This window comes from Xyrauchen texanus, chromosome 12 (genome assembly GCF_025860055.1).
Source record: "Xyrauchen texanus isolate HMW12.3.18 chromosome 12, RBS_HiC_50CHRs, whole genome shotgun sequence".
NCBI lineage: Eukaryota > Metazoa > Chordata > Actinopteri > Cypriniformes > Catostomidae > Xyrauchen > Xyrauchen texanus.
This window is the reverse complement of record NC_068287.1, coordinates 41,228,722-41,254,621: the sequence shown is the minus strand read 5'-3', so window position 1 is coordinate 41,254,621 and position 25,900 is coordinate 41,228,722. Positions and strand designations below refer to the sequence as shown.

At 37.1% G+C, this 25,900-nt stretch overlaps 2 protein-coding genes across 3 annotated transcripts in view; both read left to right on the top strand.

Annotated features, from left to right (window-relative positions):
- The window catches only part of tnpo2a (transportin 2a), a 28,334-nt gene extending 14,548 nt beyond the window's left edge, over nt 1-13,786 (top strand). The window contains exons 12-25 of the mRNA XM_052138915.1: nt 640-792; nt 2,496-2,721; nt 2,845-3,016; nt 4,042-4,128; nt 4,230-4,337; nt 4,451-4,609; nt 5,944-6,031; nt 6,165-6,263; nt 6,584-6,679; nt 6,849-6,924; nt 7,039-7,138; nt 7,858-7,932; nt 10,637-10,779; nt 11,219-13,786. Coding sequence (XP_051994875.1) covers nt 640-792; nt 2,496-2,721; nt 2,845-3,016; nt 4,042-4,128; nt 4,230-4,337; nt 4,451-4,609; nt 5,944-6,031; nt 6,165-6,263; nt 6,584-6,679; nt 6,849-6,924; nt 7,039-7,138; nt 7,858-7,932; nt 10,637-10,744 — 1,547 coding nt within the window. The 3' untranslated portion in view covers nt 10,745-10,779; nt 11,219-13,786. The remainder of the gene's footprint in view (nt 1-639; nt 793-2,495; nt 2,722-2,844; nt 3,017-4,041; nt 4,129-4,229; nt 4,338-4,450; nt 4,610-5,943; nt 6,032-6,164; nt 6,264-6,583; nt 6,680-6,848; nt 6,925-7,038; nt 7,139-7,857; nt 7,933-10,636; nt 10,780-11,218) is intronic.
- A 1,212-nt stretch (nt 13,787-14,998) lies between these two features.
- tmem104 (transmembrane protein 104) overlaps nt 14,999-25,900 on the top strand; it is a 79,294-nt gene continuing 68,392 nt past the window's right edge. The window contains exons 1-4 of one of the 2 annotated variants that reach the window (XM_052138917.1): nt 14,999-15,238; nt 15,493-15,581; nt 19,360-19,481; nt 25,152-25,233. In XM_052138917.1, the coding sequence (XP_051994877.1) occupies nt 15,537-15,581; nt 19,360-19,481; nt 25,152-25,233 (249 nt within the window). In that variant the 5' untranslated portion in view covers nt 14,999-15,238; nt 15,493-15,536. Of the gene's footprint in view, nt 15,239-15,289; nt 15,387-15,492; nt 15,582-19,359; nt 19,482-25,151; nt 25,234-25,900 lie in introns of those variants that run through there. The other variant, XM_052138918.1, reaches the window with a different exon arrangement.

Here is a 25,900-nt window from a genome sequence, read left to right as displayed (position 1 = left end):
CATTTGGCCACTGACAAAGAAATGATCAGTCTATAATATTAATGGTAGGTTAATTTGAACAGCGAGAGAAAGAATAACAACAAAAAGAAATCCAGAAAAATGCATGTCAAAAATTTTATAAATTGAATTGCATTTTAATGAGGGGAAATAAGTATTCGACCCCCCTCTCAATCTGAGATTTCTGGCTCCCATGTGTCTTTTATACACTCCCTAAACTCTTAAAGGGAGTGCTCCTAATCTCAGTTTATTACCTGTATCAGCAATATAGATATTATTTTGATTAATTGTTCAGCCCTAGTTGATGTTCTTTTTTAACTTGACAACGCTCCTGTACGAGACACCAAGAAAACCGCGATACAGGATCAAAGACATATCAACGCTTTTGGTCCTAACAGCTCCTAAAAGAGCTAATGTCCTTAAAAGAAAACCTGGGCCAGGTGTCATCGTTATTGGATAATTGAACCCCTTGTTGGAGTCTGTGGATATGATTACATTCTATATAATGAATGTCAGTGATATTTAAGTATTCATACTGTCTGATCCACAGCACATACATCTAACTATGATTGATGGAGGTATCTGAGAACATTAGCTCTAACACTTCAAGTTTTTTCTGTTTCTCGTGCTGCATCTCTGTAGGCAAGTGTTCAGCTGCTGCCCTCGATGTCTTGGCAAATGTTTTTCGTAACGATTTGTTGCCTCATCTGCTTCCACTGCTGAAGGATCTTCTGTTCCACCCGGACTGGGTCGTGAAGGAATCTGGCATTTTGGTGCTGGGAGCCATTGCTGAAGGTATGGGACTATAAATGTTGTGATTTTTAACACTGGTCCTACATTTTGACTGAACCTGAATTTGCATACTTCTACTAGCATCATTTTCTGAAGCTGAACTGTTCAAAAACTGAGCTCATGCTCATTGGTACATTGGCTGCTACACGTACAGTTGACCTAAATCTCAAATTGATGGTTGACAACAGCCTTGTGCCTCTCTCTTCCTAAGTGAGGAACCTGGGTGTCATCTTTGACACTCAGTTGACATTTGACATGTTTTGACAAATATTTTCAAAACAGCCTTTTATCACCTTAGAAATATTGCCTGACTTAGGCCCTTCCTCTCTCTGGCTGATGCAGAAAGGCTTATCCATGCCTTTATCACCTCTAGGCTGGATTACTGCAATGCCCTCTTTTCCGGCCTACCAGCAAAAGCCATAAATAGGCTTCAGTATATTCAGAACTCAGCTGCTTGTGTTCTTACACATACTTCACCATGTCTACACATTACCCCTGTGCTCTCGCAGTTGAGCTGGCTTCCCGTTCATGCTCCTATTGATTTTAAAACTCTCATTTTAACGTATTGCACCAGAGTATCTTTGCAGTCTTGTTGCGCCCTACACTCCCTCCCGTTCTCTTCGTTCTGCCAAATTCATTTCCACTTCAGCAGCCCTCCTGCAAACTTAAATCTATGGGGGTAAAGAGCTTTCTCTTTCAGAGGCCTTAAGCTATGGAATGCTCTTCCTTTTACTATTAGAAACACCCCAACCTTGGAAGTTACTTAAGACTCATTTATTTAAGGTAGTATTTTAATATTTATTAATATTAGTTTTGTGTTGTTGCTGCTGTATGTTTGTAATTTTAAGTTTAGTCAGTTTATATTTGTTGTTATGGTTGTTGCTGTTGTATGTTGTGTTTATTAAATCTTGTAGCGCTTTGAGTACTAATACTAACCTTAAAGTTGATACAGTGTATAGTATGTGCACAGCATGCACATTTTCTGTAGTCACTATCTGGATGAGTTACTACATTTACCGAAATGTTCGTTATAGAAGAGAGCTTGCTGTGTGAAATGCTGAATTGCAACGCATTGTGCTCGTTCTACTGTTGCCAGTTTAAGGATCAAGAAACCTTAATATAAACCTTAAAGGGATATTCACCCAAAAATGTAACTCACCCTCATGCCATCCCAGATGTGTATGACTTTCTTCTGCAGAACAAAAATGAAGATTTTTAAAAGATTATTTCTGCTCTGTAATTCCTCACAATGCAATTAAATTAGGCCAGAAGGTCCAAAAAGCATGTAAAGGCAGCAATACAGTAAATCATACGACTCCAGTGGTTAAATCCTTGTCTTCAGAAGTGTTATGATAGGCGTGGGTGAGAAACGTCAATATTTAAGTCCTTTTTTACAATAAATTCTCCTCCCTGCCCAGTATATGGCAGAATGCACTCTAGAATTTGAATGGGAATAATGTGAAAGTTGAGATTTATAGTAAAGAAATTAAGTATTGATCTGTTTCTCTCCAAGGGAAAAATAAAAGCCTGACTATTGTATAATTCTACTGTTTGAATGTTTGTTGTGAAATAATGGCTGCTGTTTAACTTTAAAAGTGTTGGCAGTGTATGGTGTATTCAGTAATCTATCAGTATTCCATTCCAAACATGGCAAATTGTATTGTTAGAAGTGCTCAATCCCAATTCACATGCTGTCTTCTCCACAGGCTGTATGCAGGATATGATGCAGTACCTGCCTGAGTTGGTTCCTCACCTGATCCAGGGTTTGTGTGATAAGAAAGCTCTGGTACGCTCCATCGCCTGCTGGACTCTAAGCCGTTATGCACACTGGGTGGTCAGCCAGCCTTCTGACTCCTACCTCAAACCCCTGATGACTGAGCTGCTCAAACGCATCCTCGACAGCAACAAGAGAGTGCAAGAGGCCGCCTGCAGGTATGTTTGACGAGGGAATGTCCTGTAATCAAATATTTTGTTTATTTGATTTATTCATTCTCGATTTAGAGACTTTTCACAAGCAAGTTTGAGATGTTAATCCTTTTTGATTCTTTCCCTCAGTGCATTTGCGACTCTAGAAGAGGAGGCCTGCACAGAACTGGTTCCCTACTTGAGCTTCATTCTGGACACACTGGTGTTTGCGTTTGGCAAGTACCAGCACAAGAACTTGTTGATCCTCTATGATGCCATCGGAACGCTTGCGGACTCTGTTGGGCACCACCTTAACCAGCCAGTAAATCTCCATTTTCTTTTTTTTTTTTTTATCCAAGGCATGACAACTTGGCTCTGACGCAAATGTGCCTCCTTTCCTTAACAAAATGTTTTTACTGAACATTTGTGAATTCTGAATAGATATCTTAATGATTAATTGACAATCAATTCATTGTTCATTATTTAATCTACCAGTGTAGTGTTAGGACTGGGTATCGATACATATTTCCTGATTTGATTCAGTTCTGATTCACATGGAAATTATACAGGGAACCTTCTAACTTTGTACGTTTTGAAAATATGCATTTTAAAATTAAAGGGATGGTTCACCAGAAAATGAAAATTCTCTCATTTATTCGCCCTCATGCCATCCCAGATGTGTATGACATTCTTCTGAACACAAAGATTTTTTGAAGAATATCTCCGATCTGTATGTCCATACAGAGAAAGTGAATGGTGGCCAGAAGTTTGAACATCCAACCCTTAACATCAGGACCCAAACTAGGCAGTTATAATAATCAACACAATTAAAGCTGATGTAAACTTGAAAGTAAAAGAGATCGATCTTGTGATTTTAAGAATCGATATCAGGATCAATCAAATGAGGATTGCGATTAATTGGAAAATCTATATTATTACCCAGCCCTAGTGAATTGATGTTATGCACTGCACTTATTTGAAGTAATGTCTGTAATATTATGTTCCACAACTTTATTGATGGGTCTTTTATTTTGTCAAAAATTATTAATGGTATTTAAATTACTAGTGTTAACAGTAATATTAATAATTAAGTTCAAATCAAACAAATGCATTAAAATGCAGCAAACAAAAATTAAGATAAATGCCAATTGTCAAATTTCTTAAGTGTATTTATTAATTATAAATATTATATTATACTATGTGCACATAGTATGTGGAGTACTCTATATGCATAGTTCAACTATTAATTGATTTGCTAATTTTGACGATAATTGATAATGAAAATTCCTAATAGCTCAAATACAAAATGTTTTCAGCTTTTAATAAAATGTTTGACTCTGTGTACAGGAATACATCCAAAAGCTCATGCCCCCTCTTATTCAGAAATGGAATGATTTGAAAGACGAAGACAAGGATCTGTTCCCCTTGTTGGAGGTAAAACCTGGGCTCTCTTGCATTTTGGGATACTGACATTGTTTATCAAAACGAATGGTAGTTTTAGAATAGCTTTTAATTTGACCACTTTCTTTTTGCAGTGTCTGTCTTCAGTGGCCACTGCTCTGCAAAGCGGCTTCTTGCCCTACTGTGAACCTGTCTACCAACGCTGTGTCACTTTGGTCCAGAAGAACCTTGCCCAAGCCATGGTAAGTCAGAAGAAATGTTTAATATATAATAAATTATTATACATTAACATTATTTAACTCTTTAAGCTTAATTTGTACTATTCTAAACTCCGATCTTCCTGTTCATGTTGCAGATGTATAATCAGCAGCCTGACCAATACGAGGCTCCTGATAAAGACTTCATGATTGTGGCTCTTGATCTGCTCAGCGGTCTGGCTGAGGGTCTTGGGGGAAATGTAGATCAACTGGTCGCCCGCAGCAACATCATGACCCTGCTCTTCCAGTGTATGCAGGTATGAAAAGATCTGTGGTGATTGGTGTGCGTGCGCGGAGTGCTATCACTGGCTTTAACACAGCCCAAATCAAAAATGTTTTAAAGTCAGTGCTGAATCAGTTGAATTGATTTTCAATGGTAACCTAAACCTACTGTGAGCTACAAGGTTGTTCATCGATGGTATATGCTTCTGTTAAAGCCATCAGTCAGAAGTTATTTCAACTTCATTGTTTAAATATCAAGTTTGATAGCTGAATTCATGGTAAACAACTACATATGAAACGTGGCTTGGAGCGACTGCCCACTCCCATGACTCTGTGAATGGTGATATCGTGTCGGTCTCCCTCACACTTATATATTTGTACATATTGGAATATTTTGCAAAAAAGTAAAATGTTGTTTCTATAATCATAATCAACAACCTAAAATCAATAGTTTCATATATTACATATATGTGACATAATTCGCAATGCTTCATTGGATTGTAGTTTGTGCCCTCATGAAAGACAGTAAGTACTTGGCCTTCTATATTTATTTGGTTCAAATTGTTTGGTTCATGGCAAGTCTATTGAAGAAATTAATGGGGAAAATACTTCCGGAACCCTGACGGCTGAAAAAGTGGGTGGGCACTGTTGCACTCTATAGCCACGTTCCCACTATCGGGTGAAATGATGGCATGCTAATGTGTGCCAGGTAGGGATGGAACCGATCTGATACCTAGATTGGTATCGGGTCCAATACTGATGTTTTTACCCAGATTGGGTATCGGTCCGACAAGCCCGATCCAAATCCAATACCGCATGTTGGTCATTGACATTACTGTCAAACTCAAAGTATGACATAACCTTCAAATCAACATTTAAAGTAGTCCATATACATTTGAAGTCAGAAGTTTACATACACTTAGGTTGAAGTCATTAAAACATTTTTTTTAACCACTCCACAGATTTCATATGAACAAACTAGTTTTGGCGTTTAGTTTAAGTCGTTTATGACATCTACTTTGTGCGTGACACGAGTAATTTTTCCAACAATTGTTTAAAGACAGATTGTTTCACTTTTAATTGGCTATATCACAATTCCAGTGGTCAGAAGTTTACATACACTAAGTTAACTGTGCCTTTAAGCAGCTTGGAAAATTCCAGAAAATGATGGCGTGAAGATACTGTCATACTGATACTTGTCAGTACTATAGCAACTGATGTAGCCCAGAAATGGATTGCCCTGCTCATCTTGAAAAAAACATGTTTACACATGTTAAAGTCTGTCCTAAAGATCAGATTTGGAAAACAAATCAGAATTGTGCACTGTGTGATCAATAATTAATGCCTTATTTTAATTTTTTCATTAAAGGACACTATGCCAGAAGTGAGACAGAGTTCCTTTGCGCTGCTGGGTGACCTGGCTAAGGCCTGCTTCCCTCATGTCAAGCCCTGCATCTGTGAGTAATGTTTTCTGACTCTCTCATACAGAGTAAAGCCTGACACATGGAGAGTCTGTTTCTGATTCATGCTGTTGCTTGTGTATGTGTTGTGCTGGTCAGTTTGTCATTGGTGTCCGTTTACCCTCTTCAGCTGAATTTATGCCTGTCCTGGGACTCAATCTCAACCCTGAGTTTATATCGGTTTGCAACAATGCCACATGGGCCATTGGAGAGATCGCCATACAGATGGGTGAGCGTTTGCACACAGATTCCCACTTGTATACAGTATTTTCACTGGAGTAACATCACATGCTTTTATACATACTAATAAAGTAAATCGAGTCACTTTTTTATTATATTGGTTATCAGATTGAAAAACCAGAGGTGGTTTGGGTTGATAAATTGCTATTATATCTGGAGACTTAATTTTGGGACAGATGCAGTTAAGAAGTTTTCTTAATTGCTTTAAATTGTGGCTCTTTGACCTCTAATAATTAATGTTGAAGGAGTGGACCATGTGCAAAGGATTTCCCTTCTGTCACTCATATTTATTTGTCTGGTGATTTTCAGGTACTGAGATGCAGCCATTTGTGGCCTTGGTTCTCAATAACCTTGTAGAGATCATCAACAGGCCTAATACACCCAAAACTCTTCTGGAGAACACGGGTAAATACTTTTAATGCCGTGATTGTGTATATTGCACATATATGATGAAATCTGAAATGCATGTGGAATATTTTTGTTCTGATTTGTGTGGTTTTGGATGGCAGCTAATGATTAGCTCATGACTTCATTTGTGAGAAACTAATGTCCTTTTTTTGTCCTTGTTGAACAGCCATTACGATTGGTCGACTGGGCTATGTGTGTCCACAGGAAGTTGCACCCATGTTGCCACAATTTATTCGTCCTTGGTGAGACACATTAAACCATTGTATGCCTCATGTGAACTAGTTCTGTTGGTATGTAAATTGAAAACTACAGGGTTCATCCACACCTTTGAACTGAATAGTCTGTTTTTGATTTAGGTGCACGTCACTTAGAAACATTCGAGACAATGAAGAGAAAGACTCCGCCTTTAGGGGCATTTGCGTGATGATCGGGGTAAATCCTGGAGGAGTGGTGCAGGTGAGAGGATAAAGGAATCAAATTGATTTTCCAAATCTGATTATATATTTCTTGATTGTTTAAGATGAGATTAATTGGCTCAACCTTGGTTCAAAATGAGAAATGTGCTGGTAATTAAATGTTTTTTCTTGGTATTATTCATATTCAGTGCATTCAGAAACCGTAATTTTTTCACTGTTATGCTGCAGCCTTTAACATTACAAATGTATTAAAGAAAATCAACATAAATATTACATTGATGTAATAGGAGTGCTCAGGCAGTTCCTTTTGGCCTCATGGCTTGGTTTTTGCTCTGATATGCATATTCAGTTGTGATACCTTATATAGACAGGTGTGTGCCTTTCCAAATCATGTCCAATCAATTGAATTTGCCACAGGTGGACTCTAATCAAAGTGTAGAAACATCTCAAAGATGATCCAGAGAAATGGTATGCACCTGAGCTAAATGTCAAGTGTCATGGCAAAGGATCTGAATACTTAAGTCAATGTGATATTTCAGTTTTTTCTTTTTAATAAATTTGCAAAGTTATTATAAATCTGGCTTTTGCTTTGTCATTATGGGGTATGGACTGATGTAAAAAAAAAAAAGAAGAATTTAAAGCATTCTAGCATAAGGCTGCAACATAACAAAATGTGAACAAATGAAGAGTCTGAATACTTTCTGAATGCACCGTTTATGCATTTTGGTTTTAATGTGTGTGTGTTTTTTCTCGATTCAGGACTTCATCTTTTTCTGTGACGCTGTGGCCTCCTGGGTTACTCCGAAAGATGATTTAAGAGACATGTTTTACAAGGTACAAATAACCTTTCAGTAATTTTAAACATGGATTTGCTTAGTTGAGTAGAGGTCGGCCGATGGTGGATTTTGCAAATACCAACAACTAAGGTCGTGGAACAGACAGATAACCGATTAATTTACAAATTTCCTTAATATGACGGGCACAGACATGGATGCTACAAGAGTCCAAAATTAATAAAATCCCAGATGCAGTTTGTTGTGCAACCAATAATGAGCAGAAGATATTAAGTATTGATACATTGGCATTTGGACTATTATAAACAAGAATGCACCACTTTAAAAAAAATTACCTTACACAATTCAAATTTACTTTTTGAGAAATGTTAACATTTATTGCCATATACACCGATCACCTCTCATCTACAAGGCATTTCCATCTGCAGTACTGCTGCTCACTGCATGTTTTTTGTTTTTGGCACCAGTCGGAGTAAATTCTAGAGACTCTTGTGCATGAAAATCGCAGGAGATCAGCAGTTACAGAAATACTCAAACCAGCCCATCTGACACAACAATCATGCCACGGTCAATCACTGAGATAAAATTTTCCCCCCATTCTGATGGTTGATGTGAACATTAACTGAAGCTCCTGACCCGTATCGGCATGATTATATGCACTGCGCCACATTGAATGGCTGATTAGATAATCGCATGGATGATTGTTGTCAGATAGGCTGGTTTGAGTTTTTCTGTAAGTGCTGATCCCCTGGGATTTTCACACACAACAGTCTAAAGAATTTACTCAATGGTGCCAAAAACATTGTGTGGGGTTCTTTATTTGCACTTTCCATATTTATGTATTGGATTTTTATATCCACGTGTATTTATTTCCTCATTTATACATTTATATAAACTCCCTTTTTCAGGACACTGTATTTTAAAGATAATTTTGTAAAAATCTAAATGACAGATCTTTATTGAAAAGGGTTTAAACAATGTTTTGCATGCTTTTTCAACGAACCATAAACAATTAATGAACATGCGCCTTTGGAACAGTCATTAATACAGTAACAGCTTACAGATGGTAGGCTAATATGGTCCCAGTTATAAAAACTTAGGACACTAAAGAGACCTTTCTACTGACTCTGGAAAAACACCAAAAGAAAGATGCCTAGAGTACCTGCTCATCTGCGTGATCGTGCCTTAGGCATGCTGCATGGGGCCATGAGACTGCAGATGTGGTCAGGGCAATAAATTGCAATGTCTGTACTGTGAGACGCCTAAGACAGCGCTACAGGGAGAAAGGGAGAAAGGAAGGACAGCTGATCATCATAGCAGTGGCAGACCACTTGTAACAACACCTGAAAATCCGAATATCACACCTGCGGGACAGGTACAGTATGGCAACAACTACCCGAGTTACACCAGGAGTGCACAATCCCTCTATCAGTGCTCAGACTGTCCACAATAGGCCGAGAGAGGCTGGACTGAGGGCTTGTAGGCCTGTTTTCCTTACCAGACATCACCAGCAACAACGTCGCCTAAGGGCACAAACCCACCTCCGTTGGACCATACAGGACTGGCAAAAAGTGCTCTTCACTGACGAGTCACGGTTTTGTCTCACCAGGGGTGATGGTCTGCCTTTATCGTCGAAGGCATGAGTGTTACACCAAGGCCTGTACTCTAGAGCGGGATCGATTTGGAGGTGGAGGGTCCGTCATGGTCTGGGGCAGTGTCACAGCATCATCGGACTGCATTACAGGGAAGACATCCTCCTCCCTTATGTGGTACCCTTCCAGCAGGCTCATCCTGACATGACCCTCCAGCATGACAATGCCACCAGCCATACTGCTCGTTCTGTGCATGATTTGACAGGAATGTCAGTGTTCTGCCATGGCCAGCGAAGAGGCCGGATCTCAATCCCATTGAGCACGTCTGGGACCTGTTGGATTGGAGGGTGAGGGCTAGGGCCATTTCCCCCCCCAGAAATGTCCGGGAACTTGCAAGTGCTTTGGTGGAAGAGTGGGGTAACATCTCACAGCAAGAACTGGCAAATCTGGTGCAGTCCACTGCAGTAGTTAATGCAGCTGGTGCCCCCCCATTTTGGAAAATAGTCTGCACAGGTATACAATAGTCTGTACAGACATGTAAAATCACTTAAACAGTGATAAATGATTTTGGTCATTTTTGCCCACCTCCAAGTCATTCATTCAATAGAGTGCATTTCATATTCAAATTGCTCTACTCACAGGTACATTTTACAATTTCTCAGTGCACGTTCACATTCACCTGTAGCTACATTTCAAATATTTCATTTTTTTCAAACACAAGATGTCACTGGCCTCCAAGCTTCACTCTAGAGCACTCCAAGCTCAATTGTTGCCTGAAGTAGAAAGCACGCCCAATCATTACTATAGAAATACATAAATATGGAAATAAATACATGTTGAAATAAATACATGGGGAAATGAATAAATACATAAAGGAAATTTAAAGTGCAAATACTCTTTGTCAAATTGAAAACTGTATTTATATGTACACTTAATAAAATTTTTTACATTTCTTTGCAAATATATTTCATTTATTTTTAATATCGTCACATTTGGTCCTCCATATAATATATTCATAGAAGCTGGCATAGTGTTTAAAACAGACAAATATTGAATTTTGAATACAACACCCTTATTGGCCTAAAGTGTTTCCAAAACTTTATTTCAAAAACCTGGCTCCACATTTCAACAGTTTGTCCATTTTCCCTACAGATTCTGCACGGCTTCAAGGATCAGGTAGGGGAGGATAACTGGCAGCAGTTCTCAGAACAGTTTCCACCGCAGCTGAAGGAAAGACTTTCTGCCTGTTATGGCGTGTAGATTCCACACTTACTGACATAGGATGCAACTATAAGGTGAGGACAACGTCACTTGTGAAGTAAAACATCCGGAAGCTAAAAAAAAAGTTTTATTTAGAGAGATGTTCTGAGTTCAAGACAAGTTAATTACTACAGAAAATAATTTGGAGAACCAATGTTGTTTACAGAAATGCAGTTACAGCGGAAGGCTGTCGGGCATGAATCTGCACCAAGATACATGTTAAAAATCACAGTACATAAACATCATCCATGTTAACATTAGACAAATGTGATTTTAACATTGCTTAATGACTTGTTGTCTGTGCAAAGTTATAGCTATGAGGACAAGTGTAATTTATGTTCTTTGGTAATCAATAGCACACCACAGATGTTGTCCACAGAACTTGACTTGTGTTGTACCTGAAATCTACCTGTATAATGGCTGCTAAAAGAATCAAACGCTAAATGCTCTGTTTCTCTGTCTCATCTACTCCAGGTCAAATCTACGGGAGGGTTTCTGGGGAACTCATCCATGTCTGTTTGTGGGACCCACCTGCTGTTAGAGGGCAAAAGGCTTGATGGTTTGTGATCTGAATTGGCTCCACTTCCTGTGTCTCTGTGGATGAGAGTTAATGTGAAAACAGCCTTTTTATTGTCTCAGTTTGGCTTCTGACTTGCTCAGAATGGGATTTAAACCAGAAGCTCAGGGATCTGGATCGGGAGGGAGGGAACGTTTAGGCATAATTCACCAGCTGCTTATTTGAGGAGTGAATAAAGACACCACATACTACTACTACTACAACAACAGCCTTAGCAAAGCCTGGCTTCTCAGCTAGATGCCAAAAGCACACAGAAAATGCAATGCTTAAGGCTGGCTATGCCTGAACAAAATACTCTGTTATCTCTTAAAAGGATAGTTCACCCCAAAATGGAAATGGTTTACTCCTGCTCATCCTGTTTGTTGCTCGAAACATGCATATATTTTTATTTCTGTGCAAAGTAAAATGAGATGGCTGGCAAAATGTCTAGGCTGCTTTTTTTCATACGAGTGGAGTGAATTAAATCACAGCTTATTTTTGCGGAAACAAACAGTGAAGATCGTGTACAGTTTCTTCTATGTGAAGCTTTAGATGACTTTGAATATAGTGCACAAATTATAGTAGCCACATTTATGATGCTTGTCAGTTTGGGGCTTGCTAACTGTAGTCTCATCCACTTAAGTTGCATGGAAATGATCATTTTTGGGTGCACTATCACTTTAAAAGTGAGACTGGTAATGAAATAGTTTTAACCACATATGGTGTCAGCCAATGATAAAGCATGTGCTCATTATGATGTAATAAGGAGATTATCTTTAATTTCACAGGTATTTACAGTAGTAACCGTAGTACATTATGGGTCTTTTTTTCTGTATTTCCTGCCTGCTTGATTAGAAAAAACTACAATTACATTGAGGTTTTTTCATTCCGTAAAGATTATGCTTTTTTCCAAGTTGATGATCACAATTATGTTGTAACCAGATCTAGAAACGCAATACTGTTTTAATGATGGTTATGTAATGTTGCATTAAGCAGGTGCCTAGTTTTGTTTTCTCTGCTGAACTAAAACACAGCAAGAAGGGCAATGAGATTTAGTTCAAGTAACAAGTAATCATTTTTCGAGTTGTGTTTAAGCATTATTCATTTTCTCAGTTTCACCTGCAAAGATTGAACTGAAAACACCTGGACCTAGAATTTACTGTAGAGAATGAAAGTTTGCCGCCTCCACTTTTAACATGTATAATAGGGAATTAATTCATAGTGATAAGGCTTAAAGTTAAGTTACAGGTTTTAATTATATGCACTTTCAAATATAAGGAATTAGGTTCCCTACTAAAAGATGGGAATTTATTAGTTATGAAGGCTGTTTTAGTGATCAGTATGAGTGTATGACTTGTGTAAGGGTAATCTAATCAATTAAGGATCACATGGAAGCCAAAGCAATTTCTTCAATGGGCTTAAATTAACACCAAATCTAGTTTTAGTGTAAAAGATGGACAGCTAGCCTTTGTTATAGCATGTAATTAAGGTCCTTCACAATATGCAGTCATATTCTTTAGACCGATTGTGGGAAAACATATAGGTAATGCAAGTCAGGAGGAAAGTGTTACTGAGACCTAGATGGAAACTTTTTAAATGGTAAAAACAAAAACGTAATTTGTTTTTACTGCATTTAATTGGACATGTTATTCAAACTGTTTAAAAAAATGACAATTGGGCCCCTATTTTAAAAGCCAGTTTAAGCAATATCCATGTTTGTCTGTACAAGAGGACAGTTGCTCACAACTGCATCTTAAGGTTTCTTCTCTCAATATTAAACACTAGCTCTGACAATCTAACTTTTCAATTCTTACGTCTTCGTAAGCTGCTCCACCCTTTGGGGTTTAGTTTTTGTAAAATAAAGTGTTAGGAAATAGGCTATGCATTTCAAAGGTTTGGAAAAGCAATTTTCTTTTGAAGTTTAATGGGGCAGTTTTTAATCTGAAATAACCCAAAATGTAAAAACATACACATTAATGTGAGGTGGGTAAGTTGTTGTCATATTTAAAATCATGCTGTTAAGTATTTTGAATTGGTTAACTGAAATTGTTAGCAAAATAGAAAAGTCAAATTCTGGATAATTAGTGCACTGATGCATGTACTCCTGTTACTGTAATGACGATATGCTGCCAAGCAGACCTGTTTTGCTTTTATTTCCTTTGTTTTATTTAATGCATTTTAAGTTTAGTTTTTGTTTTAAAGGTGCTTTTTAATATATTTTGTTTTGTGCTTGCATGCACAAATATTTTTTTTTAGACTTTAAAAGTTTTTTTTCTTTTATTTTCTTTTTGTTTAAAGAATTTTGTTTTATTCCGACAGTTTAACCATTTGGAATGGAGAAATGCATTAGCTTATGATTTTTAGAAAGTCTGCTGAAGCATTATGATTTGTGTTTTTCCTTCCCACTCCTCAAATTGGTTGTTGACTTGTTTTTCCACTAATCACCTGTTTAAATTCTTTGAATGGGGAAATAAATGTTTTCTGTCAAAAATCAAATTGTGGTTATCCTTGTGGTTATCTCCTTAAAGGGATAGTTCAAGCAAAAATAAAAATCTAAAAATGTACTCAACCTCGTGGCATCCCAGTCGTGGATGACTTTCTTCTGCAGAACACAAATGAAGATATTTAGAAGAATATCTCGGCTCTGTAGGTTCATACAATGCAAATCAATGGTCACCAGAAAATTGAAGGTCCAAAAAGCATATAAAGGCAGCATTAAAAGTAAGCCAGTGGTTTAATCCATGTCTTCTGATGTGATCTAATCTGTTTTGGGTGAGAACAGGCCAAAATACAACTCCTTTTTTTCACTGTACATCTTGCCATTGCAGTCTAGGCACGATCATGATTTCAACCTTGATTACACTTCCTATTGCTTTACACATGTGCAGAGTGCTAGATAGGACTAGACAGTGTAATCGGGCTTGAAATGATGATTGCCAAGAAGACTGTTGATGTCAAGATTTATAATGAAAAAGGAGTTATATTTTGGTCAGTTCTCACCCAAACTGATTAGATCGCTTCTGAAGACATAGATTAAACCACTGTCGTATGGTTTACTTTTATGCTGCCTTTATGTGCTTTTTGGAGCTTCAACATTATGGTCACCATTCACTTGGATTGTATGGACCTACAGAGCTGAGGTATTCTTCTAAAAATGATCAACTTCATTCTGTTCGTTGACTGAAACCACATGCATGCCTTATACAATCATCATACACATTCTACAATGAGGGCCCTGCAAAAAACAATATATATAAACAGAAAATAAATAAAATAATACCATCAACAAGTAAAAGCTCCCCCTGTCATTCTACAACACATTATGTTTTACAATAAATCCAACAATTTTATTATTTATATTTCATTCTTATCAGGGCTTCTGTATATTGTTTTAATTAATTCTTAAATAGTAGGGGAGATATAAAAAAACAAAACAAAAAATTATTAATGGATTTCATATCTTCAAAAGAGAAAGTAACATCGATCACATCTTTTTCTATTAAACAATTCTGTACTCTTTTCCCATTTGTTCAGTAAGCTCAGTAGAGGAATTACAGAGTTTACAAAGAGCATTTTCAACATTTAATTCCAATTTGTCCATAACGCATCATATTCAAGCAACGTCATCAAATCCCGCCAATCAGAGATGACGTCTTAGCCGATACTATTGGAGTCTTCCCGGCTGCTCTCACAGCAGCCTGTGTCCCGCTGGGCTCACATAACTGTTCAGTTTCCACAAACAACAACGTTTGCAGCATGTCTGGAGTAACTGCTTGCAACATAATGGGAAGGTTTGAGCGATGCGCGCCATTCTGTATTTACGTGGCGTTTGCTCGCGCGCTGCGTCGCTGATCAAAAGTCTCGTGCAGTCCTGACGATAAAAACCGTCGCCTCGCTTGACAGCAAGAGTTATTACGTCAGCGTGGAAACGGGGTCAGGTGAGCAGTTTCTGAAAGCAATAGCAGAAGCTTTATTAACTTGTCTTTCATGCTGTTTTGTGGTGACAACTTAGCATAAAGCTTGCTAAAGCGGTTGTACATTGAAAAATGTAGCATATACTTATTAGACGTCAAAGTTTTGTGACAGGTGAGGGATGATATAAACCAATAAACTGCTAGTCATGTTACTCCTATGGAACTTTGACATGTCTGTAAGTGAGAAAGTATTAAAATATACAATTTCTTTCCCTCAGGGTGGTAAACGTAAAGTTTTGAGTGTTGTATTTAACTCTTCGAGATGGCGGGGGACATTACAGAGACAGGGGAGCCTTACTCACCTTTTGTAAGTATTCTTTATAATCCTGAATTTATAAATGTTAACAGATTGAGCAGTACTAATCTGTACATAAACTACACAGCTGTATGTGTATGAAAAAGTACTGTGGTGGTACAACGAATCTGTCATGGAATGAGAGGGTAATATCATGGTACTGAATAATTACCATATTCATGTTAAAGGATTAGTTCACCCAAAAATTTAGTCATTGTTTAATCACCCCTGTGCTGTTATAACCCCATTGACCTTCTGTTCTTTTTCTTAACACAAAGGAAGAAATTGTGAAAAATGTTGTGCTCCGTGATGTCATACAGACATACCATCATTTCAAGCTTCAAAAGAACGCAAAAGTATAATTCAGAAGTCTAATCAATTATTCCTTGAGACTCATGATTGTTATGAAAGCATATGATAAGGTTTGGTGTGAAATAAGCTGAAATCTATTGTATTATTTAGTTTAACTGTGCACTGACCGTTGATCTGCTGTGTGTGTTCATGATAGGGCACGAGAGCAGCAGTTCACGCAGCTCCCTCGTGACATTGGGGAGTTCAAGCGAAAATTCGTTTATCTAAAAACCTGTCCTCCACAGTGATAGTGTCAAAAGACCACAACACAGCTGCACACAAAACAGAGAACAGATCTTAATAAACATGTCTGAAGAGTTTGTAGTTGGAAGAATTTATGCATTTCTATTAATTTCTGCAAAAACATGCGATCGATAAAATGTAAAGTCGGTCGTTACTGCTGGTTAGGACAAAAACTCTGAATAACATAGAAAACATACCTTTTACCGAGTGTCGTTTGCCGCCAGGTTAGGACATGGTTTGGCTGAGGCTGCCCGTGGCCTCTATGTTTCTGTTTGATTTCCGAGTACTGCATCAATTCTTTGACTACAAACTCTTCAGACGTGTTTAGTCATTTCTGTTCTCTGTTTTGTGTACAGCGGTGTTGTGCTTTTTTGTCGCTATCACTGTGGAGGACCTGTTTTAGATAAACAAATGAGTTTTCGCTTGAACTCCCCAATATCGTGAGGGAGCTGCGTGAACTGTTGCTCTTGTGCTCTATCATGAACGCACACAGGAGATCAATGGTCTGTGAAAATTTTCACTGAATAATACATTCGATTTCAGATTGTTTCTCACCAAACCTTATCGGATGCTTTCATAACAATCATGAGTCTCATGGAATCATTTATTAAACTTCTGAATTATACTTTTGCATTCTTTTGAAGCTTGAAGAAGTGGTCACCATAAACTGCCATTTGTATGACATCACTAAGCACATCTCCCTTTGTGTTCAGAAAAAGAAAGAAAGTCATATAGGGTTATAACAACACAGAGGTGAGTAAACAATGACTAAATATACATTTTTGAGTGATCTAATTCTTTAACATGGTATTTAAATAGTGTTCCAAGGTGAATGTCATGTCATGGATTTGATGTGTTTTTGTGGTGCTTGTTTGTACTTTAATGAATGTTCATGAAATAATTTGATATTAGAATAGTAATTTTTCAATAGCAATGTTACACATGGTCTGACATACTCATGTAAGTCTCCTTGCACCCCGTTTCAAGCTTCGATAATCAAAATAATGCAAGTTAACTGTTGTCATAAGGGCTCAGTGTGCTTTTATCTAACTGTCATGTGATTTTGAACCACATACTTTGTTACTCATTTAACTGCCACTAAAGAGGAAATGGGATCACTCAAGTGACTGGGGAAGCTTACAGAGTCACAAAAGCAGAGTGAAAACGTGATGTGCCCTGCAAAAAAAAGTGTTTCACTGGCTTAAATCAGCAGAAAACAATGTATGATCTAGACACTAGTGTTTTTAGCTGGTTCAGCAGCTCATATTGTCAGCTGGGAATATTAAGCTTAAAGAAATATTCCAGGTTCAATACAAGTTAAGCTCAATCGACAGCATTTGTGGTATAATGTTATAAATTGTAATAAAGTCACAATTTATTTTGACTCCTTTTCTTTGAAAAAACTAAACAGAAATTTTAGGTTACAGTGAGGCACTTACAATGGTAGTGAATGGGGCAATTTTTGGAGGGTTTAAAGGCAGAAATGTGAAGCTTATAATTGTATAATATCACTTAGGCTGCATTAATTCTTCTGTTAAATCTTGTGTATTATGTGAGTTAAAATCATAATTTATACAGTCATTATAGGATTTGCTGTCATTACATCTTCATGGCAACAAAGTTGTAAAATTGGCTTTAACTTCATACAGAAAAGGTTAGTAAGCAATTTCATCACACTGAAATCATGGTAACATGCATATTGTTTATGTCTTGTGGCTACTTTTGAAACGGTGAGTGTTTTAACATTTACGGTTTGGCCCCATTGAATTCCATTGGAAGTGCCTCATTGGAACCCAGTTTCTTTTATTTTATTATTATTTAATTTACATTTATGCATTTGGCAGACGCTTTTATCCAAAGCGACTTACAGAGCCCTTATTACAGGGACAATTCCCCCCGGAGCAACCTGGAGTTAAGTGCCTTGCTCAAGGACACAATGGTGGTGGCTGTGGGGGATAGAACCAGCGCCCTTCTGATTATCAGTTTACCAGTTATGTGGTTTAGACCACTACACCACCACCACTCCAATTTCCCAATATCTAATGCCCACTTCCCACTACTTAGTAGGTTCTCGTGGTGGCACGGTTACTCACCTCAATCTGGGTGGCAGAGGACAAGTCTCAGTCGCCTCTGCTTCTGAGACAGTCAATCCGCTCATCATGTGCCTTGTTGTACTTGACACTGCAGAGACTCAAAGAATGTGGAGGCTTATGCTACTCTCCGTGATCCACGCATGACTTACCACATGCCCCATTGAGTGCGAAAACCACTATACCCTCCCTAGCAACAGGGCCAATTTGGATGCTTAGGAGACCTAGAGGCTGGAGTCACTCAGCACACCCTGGATTCAAACTCATGACTCCAGGGGTGGTAGTCAGCGTCAATACTCGCTGAGCTACCCAGGCGCTAGATTTTTGCTTTTTTTAAAAGAAAACAAGTCAGAATTAATGTTTGCGGTAATCAATATTATGCCACAAATGCTGTTGATTGAGCTTAACTTGTAATGAACCCAGAATATTCCTTTTTTAGGAACTTTTCTGACACCCATTTAAATTAAGATGGATAAGGAAATCAGACAGTGACTCCCTATAAGCATTCTCAGAGTGCATCACATTAATCTGATTTTAATGAAAGAATTACACACAACAGAAAGCATGCCAAAATATGCAATACTTTCTTTTCATTCTATAGCACTTAAAATCAGTTAAGCTAAAACCCTGGTTTTATTTATGGATTATTTATAAACCAGAATTAAAGGGAAAGGATTTAATACTGTATGTAACTGTATGTTCAGTACCCACAATTTTCTTTTTTGGATAGCATTGGGTAATGCAATGGATTTAAAAGATATTAATAATGGAAATCCTTATCAGTTCCTAAAGAAAGTAACCGTAGTTACAGTATATCTGTATTATGTTGACATATGTTATTTGCTTGAGTGAGAGGAAATGCAATGCTGGATTTAATATCTTATTAAAATACATGGTGATGATACATTCCAGCAATATCCACTATACAGGAAAGCAGAACAGACAAATGATTGAAAAAAAAAAAAAAAATATATATATGTATATGTATGTCTGATATATGGTGTATATATGACAGAAGTGCCTCTTATGATATAACATTTATATCTGTGAAAACTTTTGAATGTGGTATAGAATTGATCTACTTCTGTTTGTTTGTCTTTGTGTAGGTTGGTCTGGTGTTTATGTTCAATCTGATTGTCGGCACCGGTGCCCTGACGATGCCCAAGGCTTTTGCAACAGCTGGTTGGGTAGTCAGCTTGTCCCTCATCTCATTTTTGTCTTTTATGAGGTATGTTTTTCCTTTCACTTTTACATCTTTCTTTCTTGTGATCTCTCAAGTCCTCTCCTGACATTCAAAGAAGCTTGTTATAGCCATTACAAATCAGTGTCTATGTTGCCAAACATTATAGTAATGGGATCAATGATAATTTTACTTTGAATTTTACCATGCCTTGTACCAGTGTGTCCTTCACCACTATTCAGGGCTGCTATGAAACTACATGACATCACAACAAAATAAGACAAGTTGAGAGCTTGCAGTCTGAATTAAATTTTGATGAGATGAAAGACTAGGTACTGAAAAATAATACAAAGACAACAAGTAGGCAAGCCAGCTATCTATTGCAGGGCTATAATATATGTATGTGTGTGTGTGTGTGTATATATATATATAATGTTTTTGGCACCATTCTGAGTAAAATCTCCCAGGGGATCAGCAATTACAGAAATACACAAACCAGTCCATTTGGCACCAACAGTCATCCATGCAATTATCTATTATCAGCCAATCGCAGCAGTGCAGTGCATAAAATCAAAATATCAACCTTCAGAATAGGGAAAAAAGTGATCTCGGGAATTTGGACCGTGCCATGATTGTAAGTGCCAGATGGGCTGGTTTGAGTATTTATGTTACTGCTGATCTCCTGGGATTTTTACACACAACAATCTCAGGAATTTACTCAGACTGGTGCCAAAAACAAAAAACATGCAGTTCTGCTGATGGAAATGCCATGTTGATGAGAGCGGTCAACAGAGAATGGCCAGACTGTTTCGAACTGACGAAGTCTACAGTAACTCAGAATGCTATTCTGAGATGTGGGTTGGCACTGTTTTTGAGGCACAAGGGGGACCTACATCATATTAGGCAAGTGATTTTAATGTTGTGGCTGACTGGTGTGTATATATAATATGCAGTTGAAGTCAGAAGTTTATATACACTTAGGTTAAAGACATTAAAACACATTTTTTAACCACTCCACAGATTTCATATTAGCAAACTATAGTTGTGGCAAATCATTTAGGACATCTACTTTGTGCATTACATGTGTAATTTTTCCAACAATTGTTTACAGACAGATTGTTTCTCTTTTAATTGATTACATCACAATTCCAGTGGGTCAGAAGTTTACATTAAGTTAACTGTGCCTTTTAAGCAGCTTGGAAAATTCCAAAAAATGATGTCAAGCCTTTAGGCAATTAGCCAATTAGCTTCTGATAGGCTAACTGGAGTCAATTGGAGGTGTATCTGCGGATGTATTTTAAGGCCTACCTTAAAACTCAGTGCCTCTTTGCTTGACATCATGGGAAAATCAAAAGAAATCAGCCAAGACCGTAGAAACAAAAATTGTGGACCTCCAAGAATGAACCAGACATGTGGGAGCATTTTCCAAATTCCTGAAGGTACCACGTTCACCTGTACAAACAATAGTACACAAGTATAAACACCATGGGACCACTCAGCCATCATACTGCTCAGGAATGAGCACGTGGACAGGGTGGGGGAGTAATGGAACACATGTAACGGGATTATGTATTTAAAATACAAAATACAAGTAACTGTATTCAACTACAATTACAATTTAAATATTTGGTAATTAGAATACAGTTACATTCAAAAAGTATTTTGATTACTGAAGAGATTACTTGCATTTTATTGTCATTTGTTTCATTTAATATTTAGTCCATTCAGATGGAAAACATTTATACATATAAATGATGCGATTCAAAGAGCGTTTCAACAGAAACCCTTTCTTATGATGTGTCACATTCATACGAGCAGACAGAGAAGTAAGTTTGAAGTAAGTTTGGAGCAGAAGAAATAGAAATAAACCTTGTGTAAATTGTCAGCTTTACACTGTTAAAATGCTATTTCTAGCCATTTTACATTCACATGTTACCAGACAAGATCCTATTTGTTTATCAAGAAAATTCACGTTGGATCATTATTTTTTGTCTAGTAAGACCTTTGATATTAGTGCAAAAATCATATTCTTGATAATCGTTTTTGTATTGTTTTCCTGTACAAATATCTAAAAATTCTTAAAACAAGATCAATTTGATTGATCTTGTTTTAGAAACAACACTACATAAGATATTTTGTTTTTTCAGAGAATGTATCTTTAACATGTGTATTTTGTCTTCATGTACTGAGTTTTTATAGTCAAAACAAGTGAAAAAAACCTACCAGTGCTGAAGAAGTAATCCAAAGTATTTAGATTATGTTACTGACCTTGAGTAATCTAATATAATACCTTACAAATGACATTTTACAGCATTTATTCTGTAATCTGTGGTGGAATACATTTCTAAAGTAACCCTCCCAACCCTGTATGTGGGGTGGTCCAAACATCACCTGCAGCCTAAACTGAACTTTTGGTCAGATTTTAGGAGTGAATGCACTTAGCTGCATAGAGAGCTATAGCATGCTCCCTTGCTCCCTATTTAGTGAATGACTTAACCTCCAGTGTGCTGTCTGTCTGCACTGGTCTCAGAAGAGTTCGAAATGCACCTTATTTTCATCCTAACTCCATATAAAGTCTCTGAAAGCTTTTGGATAAACCCATTGATTCTCAATGTGAGAATGGACGGTGCATATAGTAATGCATTTACAAATGTTAATGAATAGAACCGTGTTGTACAGTGATAACAAAATAAAATATAGCAAAAGATATGATTTTTCAAATGAAGTGAAATGACCCACAGATGTGTTACTGTTGAAAGTTATTCAAAATAAAAAACAAATTGGATTTTGAGGAAATATTGTCCCAAATTCCATGTATGTGGACATCATGTTTATCAGCGCATGTGTAAAATGAATACATTTTTAAAAGCGGCATATATTAAACGAAACATAAGATGCTACTCTACACCCAAACATGTCAATGAAAAAACATAAAGCAGTTTCTTACCAGAGGCACTTTTTTTGGCTCTGGGCATGTAGAAGTGTTTCACGGATTGCATATAGTAAAGCCAAAATACAACGTGCACGCATGTGGAGGTGGGGTCGAGCAAGGTTATGTTTCAAATGCAGTAAATTGAACTTAACTGGTGCCGAACCTGGAACAATAATTTAAAGATACACTTACATTGTACTCAATGATATTTGAAAAACAAAAAAACATTCAAATATGTTATTAAATATAGTATTGTTTTCTTTATATAGTTGGAACCAAATCAGAATTCTGTCAGAAACGGCAGTGTAAATCACAGGGTTAAAAGTGTTTAAATCAAGGTTAAAGTTAGACTTAAACATGTGGTTAAATGCAGATATAGGTCACTGTGCTGTTTGCTCAACTCTAGGTTTCTTATACTAGGCCTTATTTGCGTGCAAGGTGTGCATTTACTGGGGTATCACCTGTTGGGTTTAGGAGGATGTAGGTATTAGATTTCCATTGAAATGCATTGTAGTTGTGCCAAAACTGGGGATTAAATGTGTCCCCTGTTTGTCTACTTTGGGCATGAATTACAGAAGTACAGGTCTGTTTATTCTTTGTTTTGTGAACAATAACAGCACAACATGTCGTCTTTTGGTCACCAGACAGCTGTATCTGTAGACTTTCTCTCACACCCACTCTGTCTTTCACTCTGTCCTTCTTGCACACTATTTCTCGCTGTCATCTTTAGCTCACCTCTCAACCCCTGCACTGCTGCCGCTGGTACTGTGGCCAACAGAAAACATTTATCACCGCTGTTCAGGGGAGAGTTATGAATGTTTAGATGAAATGAGATGGAGCTGTTTATCAGTAATACAGCAGAGGAAAGAGACCAGACAGCAGCAGTCTTTAAATACAGTTTGTGAGGGACGAGATGTCCAAATGATCTTGACGGCATGTGCATCATGTTCAGCTTCACATACATCATACGTTAAGTCACACAGAAATGGGACAAATTCTTGAAAGAACAAGTGCAACACACTTAACTTGGGTTTAGAACAGAACAGAACAAAAATACCAGAACCAGATGGTTTTCATCACTTATTTATATATTTTATATAAAAATTAATTGATAAAATATCTTAACCCCCTGAGACCTGAGTGTGACTGCTGTGCACATTTTCCATTTCCTTTTTTAATTTGTAACTAATAGCACCTAATAAACAAGCCAAGCCAAAAATTCTTGATCAAATAGTTTTCCTAAAAATGTATGTCCACATATGTGAACAGTGGGACAAAGTTGTGAAATTTTAAAGAATACCAAGCTATAGAAAATATTATTATTTATTTTTTTACAACTGATTTTCTGTAAAGCTGCTTTGGAACATTGTGTATTGGGAAAAGCACAAATAAAAAAACTATCAAAATAAAATGATTTGACTTGATATGACTTGCTACAATATGTGACATATTGTTTTCTACTTTGGTAACAAAATCTCAATGTTTTCTCTTTGCATTGTCAAACAAACAAGTGATATACAGTTCTGAAGCATTTTACCAATCAGAAATGAGCATAATTAATTCTGATGTAAGAAATGGCTAGCATCATCTAGTCACTGCCAATCATGTTAAAATAAAATTATACATTATAAATTCTGAATCTATTTACTGATTACCATTGTCCCTCGTCTGCCAAACACTTTGAGTGAAACTGAACATTTGTTCGGTGAATGCACTTGGCTGCATAGAGATCTATAGCATGCTGCTTTGCTTCCTCTTTAGTGAATGACTTAACCTGCAGTGTACCGTCTGTCTGCACTGGTCTTAGAACAGTTGAAATGCACCTTATTTTCATCCTAACTCCATATAAAGCCTCAAAGCAAAAATGTCTTCCTCTCAATGTGATAATGCACAGTAAATATAAGATTTCTTATAAAAATGGCATATTGGATGAAACTAGAGACTCAAATCTTTCGACTCAAACCGGTATAAATGTAAAAACTTAATTTGGATTCTTACCAAATGTAGTTTTGTTGGCGTTTCTCCCAAAGACAAACTCCGCTGTGATCAGCGGCTTGTTGTTTTGGCACATGACTCTACGTCAAAATTTGAATCCTTTACTGTCATCCCAGAGTCTTCTGAACTGAGAACAGTTGGTTTAAATCAATTTCAATTATGCGTTGCATACAACGGAGCCAAAACGCGATGTCCGCGCAGAAGGATGCTGGGTCGCACAAGGTTAATGAAAAAAATCTTCTTTTGAAAAAATCTGTATGAAATAATCGCATTATTTTGTAACAGGCTGATGAGGGCAGTAAATCCAATAAGATCAATAAATTAAATATTTCTTCTTCAAAAAACTTAAAATAATCATTAAGGGAACCATTAATGACCTGTTAAGAGAAATCAGAACTGGAATCGTTAAATTCCTTATGATTCCCAACGCTTCGAACTTCTATTGTGTGTAAAAGTTTACGAGTGAAACAGAATAATTAGCAGGAAATAATCTAGGGTGGGACTTGATTTTTTATCCATATGTGTTTGATTGGATCATGTTGATATTATTGTTTTTCCCACCCGCTTGGCCTTGATTACATCATTGGAAAAGAAAAGTTGTTTAAGAGGTGAAAAAAGTTATTACATTTCATCGCAAAATTATAAAAACAAACATTTTGTTTAGAATAACATTCACTCATGAATCACGCACATTAATACCAGGAATATTTTATAACAGTTCAGTTTTCTTTTCTTTACTAATACTCTACAGATGAAAGTAACATTTTTTTTTTATCCGTTCTGTCTTTTAGTTTCATGACCACCACATTTGTTATTGAAGCCATGGCTGCTGCCAACGCCCAGCTGCGCTGGAAGAGGAGAGAACAGGAAAAGGTCAGTGACTGGACCAATGACTAAATGTTGTAAATGTAGTGCACAGCTCCGGTTTCTAGTTCTTTGCAACACATACAAATTTGTATATATATATATATATATATATATATATATATATATATATATTTATTTTTTTTTACATCAATCTACACTCCATACACCATAATGACAAAGCAAAAAACTTTGCAAATTTGTAAAAAGAAAACACTGAAATATCACATTGACGTATTGAGTATTGAAGTATTCAGACCCTTTGCAGTGCCACTTGAAATTTAGCTCAGGTGCATACCATTTCTCTGGATCATCTTTGAGATGTTTCTACACATCAGAAATGCTGTGCAGAGCCCAGATTGTGTCAAGACACAGATCTGGGGAAGGCTAGAAATTAATATTTTTTGGCTGCATTGAAGGTTCCCAAGAACACAGTGGCCTCCATAATTCTTAAATGGAAGTTTGGAACAACCAGTATTCTTCCTAGAGCTGGCTGTCTGGCCAAACCGAGCAATCAGGGGAGAAGGGCCTTGATAAGAGATGTGAGCAAGTACCCAATGGTCACTCTGGTTGAGCTCCAGAGATCATGTGTGGAGATGGGAGAAACTTGCAGAAATACAACCATTTCTGCAACACTCCACTGATCTGGGCTTTATGACTGAGTGGCTAGACTGAA